This window comes from Somniosus microcephalus, chromosome 2 (assembly GCF_052327205.1).
Source record: "Somniosus microcephalus isolate GS21.2 chromosome 2, FLI_Smic_1.0, whole genome shotgun sequence".
NCBI lineage: Eukaryota > Metazoa > Chordata > Chondrichthyes > Squaliformes > Somniosidae > Somniosus > Somniosus microcephalus.
This window is the reverse complement of record NC_140988.1, coordinates 156,121,840-156,144,069: the sequence shown is the minus strand read 5'-3', so window position 1 is coordinate 156,144,069 and position 22,230 is coordinate 156,121,840. Positions and strand designations below refer to the sequence as shown.

At 46.4% G+C, this 22,230-nt stretch overlaps 1 protein-coding gene across 4 annotated transcripts in view; it reads left to right on the top strand.

Moving 5' to 3' along the window:
• LOC147123048 (coiled-coil domain-containing protein 158-like) overlaps positions 1-22,230 on the top strand; it is a 249,213-nt gene that overhangs the window by 13,500 nt on the left and 213,483 nt on the right. For all 4 annotated transcript variants that reach the window (XM_085964352.1, XM_085964360.1, XM_085964379.1 and 1 more), the window contains exons 2-4: positions 8,191-8,286; positions 18,005-18,050; positions 21,782-21,945. In XM_085964352.1, the coding sequence (XP_085820478.1) occupies positions 8,191-8,286; positions 18,005-18,050; positions 21,782-21,945 (306 nt within the window). The remainder of the gene's footprint in view (positions 1-8,190; positions 8,287-18,004; positions 18,051-21,781; positions 21,946-22,230) is intronic.

The following is a 22,230-nucleotide window of genomic DNA, read 5'->3' as shown; positions in this document are numbered from 1 at the left end:
GAGAGACTGGGAGTGAGAGAGAGGACTGTGAGTGTGTGAGAGAGAGAGACTGAGTGTGAGGAGAGAGAGAGAGAGAGAGAGAGAGAGAGACTGGGAGTGAGAGAGAGACTGTGTGTGAGAGAGAGAGAGACTGGGAGTGTGAGGAGAGATTGGGGAGTGTGAGAGAGAGAGAGAGACTGGGAGTGTGAGAGAGAGACTTGGGAGTGTGAGAGAGAGAGAGACTGGGAGTGTGAGAGAGAGAGACTGGGAGTGTGAGAGAGAGAGACTGGGAGTGAGAGAGAGAGAGACTGGGAGTGAGAAGAGAGAGAGACTGGGAGTGAGAGAGAGAGAGAGACTGGGAGTGAGAGAGAGAGACTGGGGAGGGAGAGGAGAGAGAGAGACTGGGAGTGAGAGAGAGAGAGACTGGGAGTGAAGAGAGAGAGAGACTGGGAGTGTGAGAGAGAGAGAGAGAGAGATTGGGAAGTGTGAGAGAGAGAGAGAGATTGGGAGTGTGAGAGAGAGAGAGAGATTGGGAGTGTGAGAGAGGAGGGGGGGGGGGGGGGGAGTTGAAATGTTTAAGTGTCCTAATCCAAATTGTACACTCTCGGGAGCCGCAAGGCCTACATTTCGTTGTACTGCACTTGTGCACTAACAGTGACAATAAAAGTTGATTTGATTTGATTGATTGATTTGGGAGTGAGAGGGGGCGGGGGGGGGGGGGAGTGTGTGTGAGGGAGGGGGCGGGAGTGTGTGTAAAAATGTTCAATCAAAACTGACTAAATAGCCTCATTAGCCTCTCTTCTTCCCCCCCAGTTCGCTCTCTCTCTTTTCTCCCCCCCCCCCCCCCCCCAGTCGCTCTCTCTCTTTCTCCCCCCCCCCCCCCCCCCCCCCCCGTCGCGCTCTCTCGTTCCCCCCCCCCGGTCGCTCTCTCTCGTTTCCCCCCCCCCCTGCTCGCGCGCTCACTCGTCCCCCCCCCCCAGTCGCGCGCGCTCATCGTCCCCCCCCCCCCAGTCGCAGCGCAGCTCTTCCCCTCTCTCCCCCCCCCCCCCCCAGTCGCTCCTCTCCCTTTCTCTCTCTCTTTCTCTCTCTCTCTCCCAACAACAACATGCCCTCAAAAAAGCATCGGCACCGCCGGGCACTCCAGCTAGTTTTATATATAAATGACTACTCAAATATTAATCATAATTTAAAAAAAATTCTTGATGTGGGTGTTGCTGGCAAGTCCAGGATTTACTGCCTATCCCTAGTTACCCTGAGAAGGTGGTGCTGAGCTGCTTTGTTGAACCACTGCAGTTTGTGTGCTATTCTTTGTAGCAGTTTGATTCAATTGGTTTGCCAGGTGACTTCAGAGAGCAGTTAGGAGTCAACCACATCAGTGTCGGACTGGAGTCACATTCAGGCCAGACCGGCTAAGGACAGCAGGTTTTGTTCCCTAACGATAATCCGATAGTTTCATGGTCACTTTTTTACTGATCAGAGTATTTTTATTTGCAGATTTTTTAAACTGACTTGAATTCTCAAACTGCCATGATCTTTGGGTTACTAGTCAAGTAACATAACCACTACACTACTGTACCGTACCCAGACACTCACTCAATAAACTCCACAGCCATTACATTGCAGTTGTTAGCTCTTCAGTAAGGATGTCATTGTCCATCAGGGATTTGGAGTAGACTGGAAAGTCATGTTACCTGGTATGAAGCCAGAACACACACAAACCCAGCCAAACTGCAGTAAAACCACCTGCTCCTAGTGGCTGTCTACTATCTCTTCTGCCCAGGACACATTATATTTTGTATTAAGTACTAACAAACCACAAGTAAACAATTAATTAAAAAAAAAAAGTAAACAGGAGAGAAAATGTTGGCAATATCCTACTGTTTCTTACTTTGAGATAACCTTGCCTTTCCCCAAGGAGAGCAGCCAAGCAGCAGCTGATCAAGAGAAACTTCCAACAACAAGGTCAATTAACCACTGATTGACCTGAGACCATTTCTCAATGGCGAGTACCTGGCCAGTAGCCTAAAAGTGGCAGGTGAGGCTTGTCACTACACCATGATCCAGACCTGGGACTGCATATGAGTAACACCATGGGAAATCAGCTACGATATACTATATTAAGGAAATGCAGCATAACGAGAAGAATATGTTTCACTCCCTGAAAGCAATGCACAGCACCGATGGTGTAACCAGACAAGTGCTGTAATATTGTGAATGATTTTCTCCCTTCCCTTTTGTTATAGCTTACATAGAAACATAGAAGATAGGAGCAGGAGTAGGCCATTCGGCCCCTCGAGCCTGCTCCGCCATTCAATGCAATCATGGCTGATCATCCAAATTCAGTACCCTGTCCCTGCTTTCTCTCCATATCCCTTGATCCCTTTAGCCTTAAGAAATATATCTAACTCCTTCTTGAATATATTTAATGTAAGAAGTTACACAACACCAGGTTATAGTCCAACAGCTTTATTTGAAATCACAAGCTTTTGGAGCACTGCTTCGTCGGGTGAAGTGGAGAAATGCGTATTATGCATTTCTCCACTTCACCTGATGAAGGAGCAGCGCTCCGAAAGCTTGTGATTTCAAATAAAGCTGTTGGACTATAACCTAGTGTTGTGTGACTTCTTACATTTGTCCACCCCAGTCCAACACCGATCTCCACACCATGAATATATTTAATGAATTGGCCACTACTGCCTTCTGTGGTAGAGAATTCCACAGGTTCACCACTCTCTGGGTGGAAAAAATTCCTCCTCATCTCTGTCCTAAATGGTTTACCCCTTATCCTTAGACTGTGACCCCTGGTCCTGGACTCCCGGCCATCGGGAACATCCTTCCTGCATCTAGTCTGTCTAGTCTTGTTAGAATTTTATAAGTTTCAATGAGATCCCCTCTCATTCTTCTAAACTCCAGCGAATATAAGCCTAATCGACCCAATCTCTCCTCATACGTCATTCCTGCCATCCCAGGTATCAGTCTGGTGAATCTTCGCTGCACTCCTTCCATGGCAAGAACATCCTTCCTTAGCTTGTGCTGCATGCACCATTCCTTGCTGAACAAGCAGTAATGTGATTTTCTTCCAAACCTTTGCTGGAGCTAGTCTTGAACCAGCTGTGAGATGTGCAAGAACACCATGGGGTAGTTCACACTCTGATTTATTTTTACACTCTTCATGTGGGAGCTCTTCTATTTGATGGTTCTATTTTCTGGCATGGCAGAGATCAGTAGCTTGAGGTGTGAGGAATTGAAACCTAAAGCCACATTCTCCCACTGTGCTACTGCTCATTGGAGGTGTGGCAAGAGAAAATGACATTTCGAGGCTTTAAGGAGAGATGAAGGTGTCAATGAGTGTGTCCTGTACATAGCAAGGGGAGGACAAGTTTAATCTAAAATGGATTAGCAAGATCATTTATTATGATTTCCATAATTGTGTACTAAATCACATTCGCAAGTACAAAATAATTTTCTTGTATGTTGTTGTGAATCACAAACTGATTATTCTTTGTTAACTATGTCATAATACCCCATCACAACACAGTCACTGCAGCATCTCCCGAGGCCTTTGCCACTGTTATCCAGCTGTAACGGTATGAATATCTCACTTCAATTAATTTTGTTTCAATATATATGTATGTATTGGAAAAAATGTAGAAGACTTTAGCTTTGCTTTTACTAATTAATGCCATGTGAAGCTCATGATTTTTAAAATCTATCCTGCTACTCACTCCATATACACACATGGGTATGGATGTATTTTAACATCTAAATACCCCTCACTTAAATTTAAAAATGAGTTTAGTTGCTTGTGTAATCTTAACTATTGAAGACAACTGAGCTTGACTGAGAAAATATTATTGCATCTCATTTGATATAATAAGTCATTCTGGGAGAGGGCTGTATAAACAATACTGTATTGTTTTGAAGCTTGGCTTTTTTTCTTAAAGTTTGGTATAAGTTGCTTTCTTAATGCATTGGGGCATTAGTACAAAGTAGCACAAAATGAATTTTCACTACTTTTGGTGGAGCGGGTTGTCACTTGCAGATTATTTTCTAATTTTTCAATGGTTTGGCAGTTTGCACAATGCAATGGATTGTTGTGGTCTATGGAAGAAATTGGCTTCATTGGAAGAATGGCCTTGTTCTTACTGTATGTTTGCTTATGTTGTAATTCTGATTCTGACCCCGCTCTATTAAATTCATAATTTCAGGTGCCGTTGTGGATAGGGAGAATCACTCTGGCATTGCTTCCTATACCAGCTTCCTGTCTCGCAATAACGCATTCAAAATCCTTGACCTCTTCTGTAAATCCTTCCATTGCCTTGCCCCAACTTATCTCTGCAATCTCTTCTAGCACTGTATCCCATCCTGAATGTTCTTTCTCTAATTGACTTGAGAGTTCCCAGTTTACTTTGTCCCACCATTAGTTGCAGAGCTTTTAGCTGCTCTGTCCTACCCTTTGGAACTTCTCCCCGAAGTATGTCTCTTTCTCTTTTCTCTTTTTAAAAAAAAAAAAACCTCCTCAAGCCCCATCTCTTAATCTCTCCTTTTGTCCATGATAAACACCATTTTTTTCACCTCCAAATCATTGCCCACCTCCACCCCATCTCTTTATGCCATTGAAACCCAGGTCCCTCAAGGCTTGACTTCTCTAATGACCTTTCAGCCAGCCTCCCAGCATCAATCTGCCACAAGCTTGAGCCCCCGTTGCTGTCGCCCCTGCCCCTCTGTACCCCAGCAATTCATTTCACCTCCACCCACCTTCTGTGACCTCCTGCTTTACACCCCTGCATGCACCCTCCACTCCTCTAGCATTGGACTTCTTGCCCTCTCTGCTCTACCATCGGCAGCTGCTTATTCGACCACTATGCTCCTGTCCTTTGGAATTCTCTTCCCATTTCCTTCCCTACTTTTGAAAACTTCCTCAAAACTCTCCTTCAACTGTACGTTCAGTTCTCTACCCTAGCCTCTCTGTTTCTTTTCCCATTCCCCTCTTTTTGGTGTCCACCATATCCCTTTTCCTCCTTATTATAAAATATGGAGTTGTCTTCTGGTCATGAGTGCCATATAAATGCACGTTATTGTGGCTGTCATCGTTATTATAATTGTAGTTGTAGTAATAAAAGTAGGAAATTAATACTTGGAACATTTCAATCTGAAATTTGATTTATCTTCACTTTCAGTACCTAAAGTGTTTAATGCCCTGTACCATGCTTTTATTTTATTTTGCAATGCTTTTATGATTGGAAGTGCAAATCTGTATGTTACGGCTCCTAAACCAGCAAATAGGTTCCTATGCTGTACCCAGTAAAGGCCTGAACTGATGTCTGGTAAAACAGTGGACAACTTTTAGCTGATGTGGTGGTGGGGGGAAGTCATCTTTCAGATTCTACTGGCATAGGACATGATTTCATCAAAATGTGTTTGTCCTCTCAGTAATGTTCTTGTACTGTTGTAGTACTCCATTTCCGTCAGAGGAGGCTGCTGTAAACTGTTGTCAGTTGATAAGCAGCCTCTTGTGGCAGAATTCAAAGATGAGCATTGTAATCGTATTATAGCAAAATACTGCAGATGTTGGAAATCCGAAATAACAACAGAAAATGCTGGAAAAACTCAGCAGGTCAGGCAACATCCATGGAGAGAAATTTGAGTTGACGTTTCGGGTTGGACCCTTCTTCAAAACTGAAAAGAAAAGAAACTTCTCGTGTTTGATCAGGTATCTGCCAAGACTCTGTTTCACAGCCACATCATTTTCCTCAGCAACTGTCTCCGGTTCCGACTTACTCCACGTGGATTCCAACTGCTGCCACAAACCTCATAGTTCCCCAACCCCGCACAGCCCGCTTCTACCTCCTTCCCAAGATCCACAAACAGGACTGCCCTGGTAGACCCATCGTTTCAGCCTGTTCTTGCCCTACAGAACTTATCTCTTCCTATCTTGACTCTATCTTTTCTCCCCTTGTCCAGTCTCTTCCCACCTACATCCGCGACTCTTCGGACGCCCTCCGCCACTTTAACAGTTTCCAGTTTCCTGGCCCCAACCGCTTCCTTTTAACCATGGACGTACAATCCCTCTACACCTCCATCCCCCACCAGGATGGCCTGAGGGCGCTCCGCTTCTTCCTTGAACAGAGGCCCGACCAGTCCCCATCCACCACGACCCTCCTCCGCCTGGCTGAACTTGTTCTCACATTGAACAACTTCTCCTTTAACTCCACTCATTTCCTCCAAATCAAAGGTGTTGCCATGGGTACCCGCATGGGTCCTAGCTATGCCTGCCTTTTCGTGGGCTATGTGGAACAATCTTTGTTCCAGTCCTACTCGGGTCCCCTCCCTCACCTCTTTTTCCGATACATTGATGACTGTATCGGTGCCGTTTCCTGCTCTCGCCCCGAACTTGACAATTTCATTCACTTTGCCTCCAATTTCCACCCTTCCCTCACCTTCACATGGTCCATCTCGGACTCTTCCCTTCCCTTCCTCGACTTCTCCGTCTCCATCTCTGGGGATAGGTTATCGACCAATATTTACTACAAGCCCACTGACTCCCACAGCTACCTGGACTACACTTCCTCCCACCCCGCTTCCTGTAAGGACTCTATTCCATTCTCCCAGTTTCTCCGCCTCCGCCGTATCTGCTCCGACGACGCCACCTTCCACATCAGTGCTTCAGACATGTCTTCCTTTTTCCGCAACCGAGGATTCCCCTCTACCGTGGTTGACACTGCCCTCGACCGTGTCAGTTCTATCTCCCGCACTTCTGCCCTCACCCCTGCCCCTCCCTCCCGGAACCACGATAGGGTTCCCCTTGTCCTCACCTTTCACCCCACCAGCCTCCACATTCAACGGATCATCCTCCGGCATTTCCGCTACCTCCAAAGTGATCCCACCACCAAACGTATCTTCCCCTCCCCTTTCAGCATTCCGCAGGGACCGCTCCCTCCGAGACACCCTAGTCCACTCCTCTATCACCCCAAACAGCCCTTCCTCTTCGCCTGGCACCTTCCCGTGCAAGCGGAGGAGATGTAACACCTGCCCCTATACCTCCCCCCTTCCCACTGTCCAGGGCCCCAAACACCCCTTCCAGGTGAAACAGCGATTTACTTGTACTTCTCGCAATCTAGTATACTGTATTCGCTGCTCACGATGCGGTCTCCTCTACGTTGGGGAGACCAAACGCAGATTGGGTGACCGCTTTGCGGAACACCTCCGTTCAGTCCGTAAGGGTGACCCCGAGCTTCCGGTCGCCTGTCATTTTAATTCACCGCTCCATTCCCACTCGGACCTCACCGTCCTTGGCCTCTTGTATTGTTCCACGGAAGCTCAACGTAAACTCGAGGAACAGCACCTCATCTTCCGATTAGGCAGTCTGCAGCCTTCCGGACTCAATATCGAGTTCAACAATTTCAGATCATAAGCTCGGCCCCCATATCATTTTCTCTTGTAATTGTTCCACTCCTTTTTCCCCCCCCCCCTTTCCTTTTGTTTCTCTCTCACACCTGGCAGCTATCTCTTGCCCTGCCAGTACACTTTACACCTAATCCCAGCCTATTACTATCTCATCTAGCTTCTAATCTCTTTTACTTCTTTTGTTTCTTTTATTCTTTTGTCCGATCGCAGCCCTGCCTCCGATCTAGTTTCTTTTCTTTTCAGTTTTGAAGAAGGGTCCAACCCGAAACGTCAACTCAAATTTCTCTCCACGGATGTTGCCTGACCTGCTGAGTTTTTCCAGCATTTTCTGTTGTTATATTGTAATCGTATTGTTTATTTCTGTACTTTCTCACTAGTCTGTTATCAGATTGAATATTTTCTGAATGGTGCATGAAACTTTGGGCCAATTCATTATTCAACTTCACTGTTGTATTTTTGCAAAGTAGTACGATCCATTTAATATGACTTGACTTAATGTAATCTGGAATGGTTTACAAGAACCTGTTGCAGTACTGTTGCTGTCAATGGTTACTCCTTTCCTGCACGTGATTTAAGTATTTTTTACTACTGTGCTGTTAATGCAATGTTCAATCATGTTTCATAATTGTAAAGCTTTATTTGGAATGAGTGAATAAACACAATTTGGTATTGAGAGAGTAAAATAAAGCTGGTGATTGAGCTGGGTAAAAAGAGCAACAACATACACACAGGCTACAGGGCAACAAGAGAGTACAATTGTGAATTCAGTTCTATACTGTGATTATTATGTTATTTGATTACTAGGGACTCGTGGACATTTATCATCCACTGACTATCGGTCTTGTCAGTCAAGTCTGCATGCCTCAGAAGCTGGAAAGGAAACGTTTACATCGTGTAAAAGTAAGTGTGCATGTCCACAGATCACTGAAGGTAGCAGGACAGTGGTTAAGAAGGCATACGGGATATTTGCCTTTTATATTAGAATATAAGAGCAGGGAGGTTATGCTTGAACTGTATAAAACACTAGTTAGGCCGCAGCTAGAATACTGCGTGCAGTTCTGGTCACCACATTACAGGAATTGCACTAGATGGGTGCAGAGATTTATGAGGATGTTGCCTGGGCTGAAGAATTTTAGCTATGAGGAAAGATTGGATAGGTTGGGGTTGTTTTCTTTGGAACAGAGGAGACTGAGGGGAGACCTAATTGAGGTGTGTAAAATTATGAGGGGCCTAGATAGAGTGGATAGGAAGGACTTATTTCCCTTAGCAGAAGGGTCAATAACCAGGGGGCATAAATTTAAAGTAATTGGCCGGAGGAGAAATGTTTTCACCCAGAGGGTGGTGGGGGTCTGGAACTCACTGCCTGAAAGGGTGGTAGAGGCAGAAACTCTCATCACATTTAAAAAGCATTTGGATATGCACTTGAAGTGCCGTAACCTACAAGGCTAGGGACCAAGTGCTGGAAAGTGGGATTAGGGTGGATAGCTCTTTGTCGGTCGGCACGGACAAGATGGGCCGAATGGCCTCCTGTGCTGTAAATTTCTATGATAAAGCTGCTTTCCCATGTGTCAACTTGCTTTGGCTCCTTCTCTGGAGTTTTCCTCTGATCAGTCGAGTTGCCACACTCCATTTGCACTCAGCAGTCGACAGGCAAGTCGACAAGTGACTACATGAACAGAAATACTATGGACAGCTTCCGCCATATGAAACTAGCCTATTAATACATCAAGTTAAGTTGTGGTCGCTCCGCTCCTGTAGCTGAAACACACCTCTGTCCCAACATGGAATCGCAATCGTAAATGTAGGAAGACGTGCTATATTTCAATTCAGAGCAAAGAGGGTATGCCCACTAAGGTGGATAGAGAGGTTAGAGCAAAATTGAGGTTTAAAAATTAGACATATGGGCCCAGAAATTCGGGTCGAGGGCTTCCTGCGGGTGTAAGCCCCCGACCTGCACTTGCCTTGCGCGCCGGCCATTGAGCTGTGGGCCCCCGTGGAATTCCGATTCTGGGCCTGCTCCAGCTGCCGGCGCATAGTGCTTGCGTATCCCAGGGGCGCAGTTAGTTCGATGCGTCCCCTGGGATCACGTGGGCCATGGGGAGCCAATTGGAGCAGGGAATGCTTCATTCATAAGTTTGACAGGAAGCCCCAAACATCACTAAATCTTCAAATAAATGTTTTAAAAATCACATTTTTTAATTATTAAACTATAAATTACATTAAATAACTATTTTAAACAATTTAAATTTTTGAAATTTTTTTTAATTTTCTAACGGGGCTAAAAATAAACGTACCTTTCTTAAGTATTTAAAAATAATAAACCTGTGGGGGAAAAAATGTTTTAATTTTAATTAATTCACCACTTACCTTGTAAAAAGCAGGCCTTGCGACTGCTTTTTATATGTGTAACTTCTGGAGACTTGCCCTCCTGGGAAAACCTGCAAAAAAAACCGTAAGTTCGATGCGCACGCGCAGCCTTTCCCGCGCACGCGTTCGAACTCTGAACCCCTTCTTTCAGGGGAACGGAAGTGCCGGTTTCCCGCGCATGCGCAGTGCATGCAGGAAACCGGCACTTCCATTAGGCTTACGGGTAAGCACCCTGCGTGTACTCACCCATGTAGACCTGAATTTCTGGGCCATGATAAATTTAGATAGGATAAAATGAGGAAAAATATCAAAAGTATAGAAGGGAAGCAGAAAAGGAGCACAGTACAGCTAGGAGGATGTATAAAAGGAGATTTGCAGCCAGTATAAAAGGAAATAGTGAGGGCTTTTATCAGCACATAACAAGTAAAATGATAATTAAAGGAGGGATGGGACCTCTTGGAAATAACTGGGGCCATCTTGTACTTGAGAGTAAGGGAATAGCAGAGATACTTAATCAAGTATTTTGCCGACAAGTTTACAAAGGAAATGGGTCTGTAGGATTACCTGAGGAGGATGTGGCTGGGACGCTGCTGGAGGTAAATGAACACTAAAAAGTTAATGGTGCTAAAAGTAGGAAAGTTAGTGGACCCAGATGGTATAACATCCCAGAATGCTGAAAGACAAGGGAGGAATTTAGAAAAACTACTAACTAACTTTCCAAAACTTTGGAATTGTGCCAAAAGATTGGATGGTTGTAAATGTTACATTCCTATTCAAGAAATCGGAAAGCGATAAGCCAAGAAATAAAACTGATGTCCTTGGGCTGCTGGCTACAGACCTAAACACACACATAAGTGTGAGGTGGTGTATTTTGGTAGGAAGATTAAGGAGTCGACATACTGCTTGGATAGTAAGAGTCTAAATGGGGTAGAGGAGCAAAGCGATTTGGGGGTACAGATTCACAAATCACTAAAAGTAATGACTCCGGTTAACAAGGCCATAAAACAAAAAGCAAACCAAGCACTGGGTTCATTTCTAGAGGGATAAAATTTGAAAGCAGGGAAGTTATGTTAAACTTGTATAAACTTTATATTATAAAAAGGATATAGAAGCATTGGATAAGGTGCAAAACAGATTCACAAGGATGATACCAGAACTGAGAGGATATAACTATCAGGAAAGACTGAACAGGGTGGGGCTCTTTTCTCTAGAAAAGAGAAGGCTGAGTGAGGGTGACCTGATAGAGGTCTTTAAGTTAATGGAAGGGTTTGATTGGGTAGATGTGGAGAAAATGTTTCTACTTGTGGCGACTCCAAAACTCTAGGTCATAAATATAAGATAGTCACTAATCACTCGGGAATAGGGAATTCAAGAGAAACTTCTTTACCCAAAGAGTGGAAAGAATGTGGAACGCGCTGCCACAAGGAGCAATTGAGGCAAATAGCATAGATGCTTTTCTTCTTCTTAGGCAGTCCCTCGGAACCGAGGATGACTTGCTTCCACATTAAAAATGAGTTTGCAGGTGACTGATGAGTCCAATGCGGGACCTACAGTCTCTGTCACAGGTGGGGCAGACAGTGGTTGAAGGGGCGGGTGGGTGGGGTGCTTGGGTTGACGTGCGCTGCCTGCGCTTGGCTTCCGCTTGCTCCCGGTGAAGAGACTCTAGGTGTTCGGCACCTTCCCGGATGCTTCTCTTCCACTTTGTGCGGTCTTGGGCCAGGGATTCCCAGGTGTCGGTGGGGATGTTACACTTTTTCAAGGAGACTTTGAGGGTGTCCTTGAAGCGTTTCTTCTGCCCACCTGGGGCTCTCTTGCTGTGCCGGAACTCCGAGTAGAGCGCTTGTTTTGGGAGTCTTGTATCGGCCTGCGGACAATGTGACCCGTCCATCGGAGCTGATCGAGCGTGGTCAAAGCTTCGATGCTGGGGATGTTGGCCTGAGCAAGAACACTGACGTTAGTACGCCTATCCTGCCAATGGATTTGCAGGATCTTGCGGAGGCAGCGTTGGTGGTACCTCTCCAGTGCTTTGAGGTGCCTGCTGTCCATGGTCCATGTCTCTTGAGGCATACAGGAGGGTGGGTATCACTGCTGCTCTGTAGAGCATGAGCTTAGTGCCACTGGAGTGGAGCTAATTTACAGAACAAACAGGAAACTGTTCAACCTCCGTCGCCTCCAGTCCAGATCCAAGGTCCTCCCATCCTCTAGTCGAATTATAGTATGCAGACGACGCTTGCGTCTGCGCTCACTCGGAGGTCGAACTCCAAACCATCGTCAACACCTTCACCGAAGCGTACGAGAGCATGGGCCTTACACTAAACACCCGTAAGACAAAGGTCCTCTACCAACCTGCCCCCGCCACACAGTACTGCTCCCCGATTATCAAAATCCAAGACGAGGCCTTTGACAACGTGGACCACTTTCCATACCTCGGGAGCCTACTGTCAACAAGGGCAGATGTCGACGACTAAGTCCAACACCGCCTTCAGTGTGCCAGTGCAGCCTTCGGTCGCCTGAGGAAGAGAGTGTTTGAAGACCAGATACTTTTAAGGGGAAGGTAGATAAACATGAGGGAGAGAAAGGATTATAAGCGTATGCTGACGGGGTTAGATGAAGTGGGGTGTGAGGAAGCTCATGTGGAGCATAAATGCCGGCATAGACCAGTTGGGCCGAATGGCCTGTTTCTGTGCTGTAGACTGTGTGTATCACATGGTACACAATATAATAATGTAATAACAAATCTTTGGTTACTGAGCTGTTCATCAAAGAAGACTACAGTCAATCAATGACCCTGTCCCCTTCTCAAAGGACTCTGACATATATGTCAATCAAACTCACTACACAAAGCCGGATTCTTTGGGCTGTCTAAGATTGTCTTTGGCAGTGGCACACAAAGTTTTCTTAAAAAGAAGTCATTTCTCTTCAGTATTGTTTTGTGATGAGGGATTTGACGATCCTGTTAAACATGACTCAACGTGTGGCCAAAATGCAAAATTGACATTGACATCATCCAGTTTACGGAGGTCAAACTTTCTTCCTGCTACTTTCTTAGTTGGAGCTTTCTTTGTTGTCCAATACCTCAAAACGGAAGAATAGGGAATTCCTAGAGGAAAATCCAAATCTTCTGAAAATTTGCAGAAATGTTTATTTACTTGCTAGGATCTTGCCAGTAACTTTAATAACTAAGATATCCGCAGGCTCTGTTATTCAGTCTGTTACTGCAACAACAACTTGTATTTATATAGTGCCTTTAACGTAGGAAAATGTCCCACGGCGCCAGCCTTTTAAAGGACCTTTAATATTAACAGTAAAGCCTCAGCAATGGCCTCCCCTGTGCTTTCCCACCTCTGGAATACTGTACTGCTTCCAACGCTGCCACCTTTTGTGTGGTGGTATTTCCTGCAGGTGGGAAAAGGGTCGTATGGAAGGAAAGTACATGGGAGAACAAGGCTATGCCCATCAGTTAACAGGGTGGGAAGCTGTAGTCTCAGTTGGATGGGTTAGAGGAAAATTCCACAATGCATTTTTTGGGCCGCTGTTTACTGCCTTGATGTTTCTGAAGTCAGGCAGTTCTCGTGAGGAAAATCCAGGCCGTAAAAGTCATTGGGCCTAGAAATTCAGTATCGCCACATTTGGGGCGCTACAGTTGAGCGGGCACTAAATTTAGCGCCCGGCGCAAATTATCGCCACCTTCAGCGAAATTGAGTTGCTTCACCCCAAGAGGTTGTTGGTGCACTAAATCAGGCGCTGCACGACTATCCTAAGGCGCTAAGCCGGAGAGTCGAGACGCTACCACCGAGGGTGGGCGCAGCGCAAGTGCGGCCAGTTAGCGATGGCAGGCAGACGCGCTGGCGCCAGTCACCTCTTAAAGGGGGAGTGTCGATTTGGCTTGCAGCCACGCCCTGCACATTGGAGCCCTGATTCTCGGCCTGGACAGACCTGCTGCGACATTGTAACGCCTACAACCATGGAGAGGGCCAGGGAGCGAGCGCAGCGGTTCAGTGAGGGGGCCCTGAAGGTTCTGGTTGGCGCAGTGGAGCGCAGGCGACCTATCCTCTTTCCGGACAGTGGCAGGAGGCCGCTGCCCAACGAATATCGAAAAGCTTGGAGGGAGGTGGCACACAGAGTGACCTCCAGCAGCATGGTACCTAGGACCCCGATGCAATGCAGGAAGAAGTTCAACGACCTCACTCGGGTTGTCAGGGTGAGTACCCTTTCCAGTATCCTCTTCATCGCTGCATGTGCACCTCACTTTATGGCCAAAGGGTCCTGAAAGCCTCAATGCCCAGCCGTCCTCCAACACCTATGGGCCTCTCATGAAACTCACATGCACATTCAGCACTTTACACACTGTAAGGGCTATTCGACCATGGGAGGCAGTGCAGCCAAGATCAGGGCTTCACACTGTACTGAGAGCCCGTCCTTTCTCTTGCAGGGCAAGCTGGCACACAATAGGAGGCAGCAGCAACGGACCGGGGGAGGCCGTCCTGAACTTAAAGACCTCGGCGATCTGGAGCAGCGAGTGGAACGGATTATGGCAGGCCGGATGATTGGCCCCGTCACCACTGGAGATGCCGACCCCATTCTGGACAGCAATGGTAAGGTCATCACCTTTTTGACCTCTCTCCTTCCACTTGTGCCTCACACCAGCATCCTTTGCCACTATCGAACCAATGCAGTGCATTGCAGCACTCATGCCTCCCTCGCTGCCGCCCTGTCCTCACGCTAAAGCAACTCTTGTACCTCCCTGCTTTCAGATGCTGATTCGCCAGCTGAGGAGGCGGGCCCTCAAGCTGCCACTGTGAGTGATTCGGAAGGCGAGGAGGAAGAGGAAGCTGGACCATCAGTGCCACCCTCTGCCGATGCAGCTCATGGCCATAATGGGGACATGTCTTCCCTGGAGGGGAGCAGGGGGGAAGGGTCTGAGGAGGGTGAAGCTCCGGGGCCCAGCAGGCTGCAGCAACGCGGGGAGTGGGGGGGGGGTGGTAGGGAAGCGCGACGGCCTTCTCCCCGGAGGGAGAGTGGGGCCTCCAGTCCTGCTACAGTGAGCGCAGAGGAGGTGCGGCTCCTCGCTAAAATGGGCACCCAGGCGGAGCACAGGCACACTGAGCTCATGGCTGCAGTGGCAAGGATGCCTGACTCCATAGAGTCACTGGCAAGGAGTGTACAGGAATTCAGGGCAGCACAGGCAAGGAGTCTGCAGGACTTCAGTGCAGCACAGGCAGCTTCCACGCAAGTGCTTAGTCGTGCCATGCAGTCGCTGGCTGGTCTGATGCAGACACAGATCAGGGCCACACGAGCACTAACTGCTGCCACCCTCGCTGGATCGGGCAGGATTCGCCGGGGCCCTCGCCATGCCGCAGCAGGCTAGCAGTCTGTGCTTCAGCAGATTGCTGCGCGTGCTTCAGTGCTGCCCTGTGCGAGTGCCAGTGTCTCGTCCGACCAGGGAGTACCTGTGCTCTCAGGTTGGCAGCATTCCTGCTGCCAACACTGTCACTCCTCCACTGCAGCTGCCACCACCCGTAGGACAGACTGCTGCCGCCCATGCAGAGTTGGAGCAGTCGGCAGTCGAGCCCTCCAGGCCCAGAGCTGGTCCAGGCCGCCCCCCAAGGGCATCTGCCGACTCAATATCTGACACTTGGCAGCCTTCCCCCAGCCTTGCTGCAGCCACTGGGGTCCCATTGCGGAGGAGCTGCAGGGTGGGAAGGGGCCAATCTCGCAAGCGAGGCAGATCACCCTCGCAGGTCAAAAAGTAGGTGGTGTGGCAAAATGCTGTGTTTTTTTTTTAGTGAAGGCCGAGGATCATGGTCATTTTGGTTAAGTCTTTTGTTCATTGTCTCCAGGTTGTGAGAGCCAGTTATGTGTCTGACATTTTTGGGGGGTTTCTCTGTATTTGTTTGTCATGTGGGAAGGGCACAGAGTTTGTTAAATAAATAATTGTCTTTATTCAGATTATGCATGTTTGCTCTTTGAACTATTTGTTGCCTTGACCGGCTCAGGGTTTACCGCCCGGTTCCATTCTTGTTCTTTCAATGGCACAAGCCATTCACTCAGAGGGGGCCTAGAACTGACTTGCAATAAGCTGCTGACGGACAGCCCTTGCACTTTGTGCCTCCCTCCCATCTTGGTGCTCCTCCTCCTCCTCCTCCTTCTCTGGTGGTCCTCCAATGTCTGCTGGCAGTGGCTGAGTCCTGAGGATAGCCAGGTTGTGCAGCATGCAGCACACTACAACGAAATGGGAGACTCGCTCAGGCGAGTACTGAAGGGCTCCCCCGGAATGGTCCAGACAGCGGAACCGTTGCTTTAGCATGCCGATTGTGTGCTCAATGATGTTCCTGGTCGCTTGATGGCTGTCATTGTATCGTTCTTCAGCAGGGGTGCTGGGCGCACGGAGCGGGGTCATCAGCCAGGTGCACAAAGGATAGCCCTTGTCCCCGAGAAGCCAACCTCCTGGGTGAGCCGGGGCTTCGAAAAGGTCTGCTACAGAAGTCTGGCGCAGGATGAAGGCGTCGTGGCTGCTGCCTGGAAAGCGGGCATTGACAGCTAGTATCAGCTGTCTGTGGTCACACACCAACTGCACGTTCAACGAATGGAACCCCTTCCGGTTGCGGTAATCCTCGGCATTCTCTAGAGGCGCCCGCAAAGCCACATGCGTGCAGTCAATGGCACCCTGAACCATGGGGAAGCCCGCTATTCTTGCAAATCCCCTTGTGCGCTCTTGCTGCTTGTCCAGGGTCATGGGGAAGGAAATGTACTGATGTCTCCTTTTGAAGAGGGCATTTGTGACTTGGCGGATGCAGCAATGCACCGCGAACTGGGAGACATTGGCAGTGTCCCCAGTAGCGGCTTGGAAGGAGCCGGTGGCATAGAAGCTGAGAGCCACTGTCACCTTCACTGCCACCGACCAAGACGTCCTGCTCCTCAGCTGAGGCTGCAGATCTGTCTGAAGCAGGTGGCAGAGCTCAGTTACCACCTCCCTTCTGAATCGAAGCCTCCGAATACACTGCTCCTCAGACACGTTGAGGTATGAGAACTGCTGGCGGTATATCCTGGGAGGGTAAGGCCTCCTGTGCCGACGCCTGTTGGCCCTCCTCCGTCTGGCCATGATTGGCACTCTCTCTCGGCGTCTCTGAGCCCTCTCAATGCAATGGAGAAACCCAACCTTTCCACCCATTGCAGCCCCCATAATATGTGGCCACTCAAGGCTATGGCACTGAAAAATCAATCCACCTGCAAAGTTCTGGACTGAAGCCAGAAGTACCTGTGCAAGCGCTGAGTCAATGCAGAAAGCTCTCTCCCTTTGTCTCTTTGCAACTCTCTCTCTCTCTCTCTCTCTCTCTCTCTCTCTCTCTCTCTCTCTCCAGAAGGAGTGGTCCAAAAATGGCTACCACTAAGAAGCCAGGAAGAGCCCCCTTTAAATAGCGCCCCCCCAGCCACTAGGAACCGTTCCACTCAACCAGTCGCTGGGATCGCCAGGCGGAAAGAAGGGGGGCGCCAAGGGCGTTACACCATGAAATGACATCAGGATCTGCGCGCGCAGCTGAGCGGGCGTTGTGGTTTTGCGCCGCTGCTAAATGTCCGCTCAATTTCGCGAGAGGCGCAGGTCGTGCCGCGCCCGGGCGCTAGCCGCTTCGCGCCCCACTTAACGCTCTCTTAAGGCGTTAGTGGCTGGCGCTACCAACTGAATTTCTCCCCCATTGGTCTCTCCATAATGTATTGAGTGGTAGTGAAGATGTTGTTATATGATAATTGCAATGTTTCTGAGTTATAAACCCTGTGAACAATACATCACGAATGTCGGTACCTATGAATATGCCTTGTGAAAAAACAAACATGATTTTCTACATCAATAGCAAAATCCTGTGGATGCTAGAAATCATAAATAACAACAGAAAATGCTGGAAACACTCAGCAGGTCAGGCAGCATCCGTGGAGAGAGAAAAACAGAGTTAATGTTTCAGGTCGATGACCCTTCGTCAGTTCTGACGAAGGGTCATCGACCTGAAACATTAACTCTGTTTTTCTCCCTCCATGGATGCTGCCTGACCTGCTGAGTGTTTCCAGCATTTTCCAGCATTTTCTTTTGTTATTCATGATTTTCTACAAATTTTCGTTCAGCTGTGCTGTTCTGGTTCATGTTCACTCAGATATAAGGAAACATTGATATTTTCAAATTCTTGGTTAGATTAATTGCAGCTATAATTTTCATGATCTTAAACCAAAATTTTGTGAATAATACAGTTTTCCTTTTCAGATATTTCTGCTAGCAAAAGACCGAGCAAAAACTTGGAGGAATTGAGGTTGGTTTCAGGTTTAATTACTAAATGCAAACAAGGCTAGTCTCTGCTAGTGTGACCCTGAACTGAATGTGCTGCAGGCACCTATTGGTGGAAAAATTATGAGAAATTCACCTCATACATTTAACAATCCCACCTGTGATCCAGCGCGCACACTGTGGAGTGGCACTCGCCGGGAGTACAACTTGGTAAATTGTGGGTGGGCAGCCTGTGATTTCTATCCATTAAAATTAATGGACAGAAATCACAGGCAGCATTTCACAATTTCCCAAGATGCACTCCACCAGAAATACTGGATCAAGGAGATGAGGGGGTTGACTTACGAGGAAAGGTTGAGTAGGTTGGGGCTCTACTCATTGGAGTTCAGAAGAATGAGAGGCGATCTTATCGAAACAGATAAGATTGTGAGGGGGCTTGATCGGGTGGATGTGGTGAGGATGTTTCCACTGATGGGTGAGACTAGAACTAGGGGGCATAATCTTAGAATAAGGGGCTGCCCTTTCAAAACTGAGATGAGGAGAAACTTCTTCACTCAGAGGGTAGTAAATCTATGGAATTTGCTACCCCAGAGAGCTGTGGAAGCTGCAACATTAAATAAATTTAAAATGGAGATAGATATTTTCCTAGCAGATAAGGGAATTAGGGGTTACGGGGAGAGGGCAGGGAAGTGGACGTGAGTCTAGATTCGGATCAGCCATGATCCTATTGAATGGCGGAGCAGGCCCGAGGGGCCGTATGGCCTACTCCTACTTCTTATGTTCTTATCTCAAGGGAGGGATTTTCTGATGCATTTGACACAATTTTCAAGGGTACTGTATATTGTTTCAGTTTTTCCCCATCCCTGGCCTCTGATTGGGGTGGGAGGCGGGTGGTCATAATCTCAAGATTACAATCTTTTGGTATAATTTGTCATTTAGATAATTAGAGATTAAAACAATTCTGAAATTTAAAAAAAAATATGGATGTGGTTGAACATTACTGTCTTTAATTTAGTGACCATTCAATTTCACTGCACCTTTTATAATGAAAATGGAGTGTGAGAGGGATTATATTGTGGCAGTTTCCATCAGTCAGTGCTTTGTCTATAAACACTAATTTGCGAACATTTATTGCAGCTTAAAAAAAAAATGGTATTTCATCTAATGCCAGTCTCTGAAAAATTGTCTTGTTGAGATACAGCTATGCATCACAGAAATATTGATCCTTTTCTTTTCTCAGAAGCATATTAAATACTAAAATGTGCTGCATAGTTCTTGCTGGTAATATTTCTGTAACTAAACATGTTAATTCATAAATCAGCATAATAACCATTTCCTTACTTTTCTTAAATCATAATTTTTCTTATTAATATAGTTCACTTGTTTTTTCCACTCTGTCAGCCACTAAACTATTTGCAACAAGCTAAATCACAGACCCCAATTGAATGCTTGGTCCTTTTCAAAAGCTGAAGCTGGAAATGTAATGAAACCTGATGTGTCATGTCAATAAATTAATAACTTGAGCAGATTTTACAAAAACGAATTCTCCCTCCTCTGACTGAGTTGTTTTTAAAACCGATGTGCTGGGAAGTTTCCGAATATGTATTCAGTTTAACTAACGAAGAACCTCTGATTCTAGTAAGACCAGACTATGATGGCCTGAAGCCTAGAATGTGTATAGATTAAAAACAACAACATGCATTTATATAGTGCCTTTAACATAGGAAAACATCCCACACAAAAATTGACTGAGCCAAAGAAGGAGATATTGGGAGGGCTGACTAAAAACTTCACCAAAGAGGTAGATTTGAAGGAGGGTCTGAAAGGAGCAGAGAGAGGTTTAAAGAGGGAATGCCAGAGCGTAGGACTTGGACTGCTGAAGGCAAGACTGCCAATGGTAAGGCAAAGGGAGTGGGGGAATGCACAAGAGTCCAGAGTTCTCGGATCACAGAGTTCTCCGAGCATTGTTGGGCTGGAGGAAGTTAGAGATTGGAAGGGTGAGGCCATGATGGGATTTGAACACAAGGATGAGAATTTTAAATTGGAGTTGTTGGGGGACCAGGAGCCACTGTAGATCAGCGAGCATAGGGTTAATGGGTGAGTAGAATTTGGTGCAGGTTAGGATATGGGGAGCAGAGTTTAAATTGAGCTGAAATTTACGGAGGATGGGAGGCCAGCCAGGGGTGCATTTGAGTAGTTGAATCTGGAGGTGACAAAAGCATGGATGAGGGTTTTGGCAGCTGAGGCAAGGGTGGAGACGAGCGATTATTGGAGGTGGAACTTGGTGGTCTGTGATGTAGAGGGTGTGAGGTTGGAAGCTCTGTTCGGGGTTAAATAGGATGCGAACGGTCAGCTTCAACTTGAGACAGTGGCTGGGGAGGGTGATGGAACTGGTGATGATGGAACGGAGTTTGTGGCTGGGGCCGAAGATGATGGCTTCGGTTTTCGCAGTGTTTAACTGGAGGAAATTGCGGCTCATGCAGGATTGGATGTCGGACAAACAGTCTGTCAAATTCTTTATTCCTTGTTATTCTTGAAAGTTTTGATTTAATTTGAAACTTTTTAAAATTACTTTTATTAATTTAACTTTTTTTAGGATCAAAGTCAGCAATGCTGTGAACGCTTCTTAAACTTCAGAATTAATAGCTAGATTTTGCTGGAGCGGTGCCCCATTAGTTAGTTAGCTTTTTTCCAGCAAGTTTAGGTTTGAAAAACCTTTGCCCTGTAAGTTGCTGGAAGTGTGAGCTGGTAACAATGCAGTGAGGGCAACAGGGCATCTGGGACCTTGGTGAACAACAGGATGAACAGTGCATTTCCTTAACCAATGAGATCAAAGGATTGAGATATAAACAGAGGAAGGGTGAGAAGGCGGGTGAATTAGAGTGGGTGAATTCAATGTCAAATCCGGTACGGAAAGAGAAATAGAGAGGGCAAGAAAGATTGGATTAAGAGAGAAAAAAGAGACAAAGGAAAGTAAGAAACTTTTTTTTAATTTAAAATTTGACATTTAAAAAAATCTTTCACAACCTGAAGGAATGAGACTCCACACTTACAATTGATTACTTTCAGGGCAAGAGAGGTTGATTGGCAGTCATCAACAATTATCATGCTGTTGAAAGGGTACTTACACTGATAATTGCTAGACTTAACTTTATGTGACGTGTTTAATGTGCAAATGCAGCAACTTCATGAAACTCGGAGAGGCTAAGCATGAGATGCATTTTCACGAAGCTAATGATAGAGCATTGCAAATCAGCCAGCAACTTGTGGGAATTGCAATTCACAGGGTCTCTCTTCCTCGCCACAAGTTGCTGACTGTTTTGCGCTTTAATTACAGTGTGTGTTTTTCAGATGCTGTTATTATTTCAGCAAAATCTGGCCTATGATTCTTGTGACCATTTCTGAACATATGAAAAGATCTCATAATATTCACCCTGTCTCTAAAATAAGGGGAACATTATTTTGGATGAATGTAACAATGTACTGTATTTTTCACTTCTGCATGGTCATTTTCTGATATGTGAAGAAATTAGAATCTAACAAAGATCCATTATTGATACTTGAGGCTAGGGGCAAGAATAATCATCTTTAGTAAAAGTATTACTGATTTATCTATAATGAGTGCAACAATTGCAATTTATAGTTTGTTGAATTCTTGTGATCGTCAAGGTGATTGATGTTACTGTTGGCTAATAGAACGTTTTCTAGCATCAATGAAATACCTTTTATACTATTTATTTGTTCTCCTATCTACAGGAAAGAACTAGAAAGCCAGACAAAAGAAACAAAGAAACTCCAGGAAGAGGTAGAGCTTGCTACCAAATTAACGATGGACAAATTCAGCTGGACTTTTAATGAGGGTAGAAGTTGTAATCTTGATGATTTCTCAACTAACCTTAACGACAAGTCAAAAACAGACCGTAAGTATAGGCCCATGTACTATCCTATGGAGAGGATGTCTCGATGCATAATACAGTTATCATAAATTCTACGTATATGTATCAATGTGGTGTGATGATCCCACTAGTTCCCAATGGAGAACATTGCCCTTAAAAGAGTCATCTTAGAGGACACAAAGTCCATGGCTTGCAATGTTGAGAACATACAGAAAAACTTTTCCCTCAATACACTACAATGCAAGATAGAAGTTTATGCCACAATCACGGCTTTAGTATTATTGGGATGTGATGTGCCAGCATTTGTTA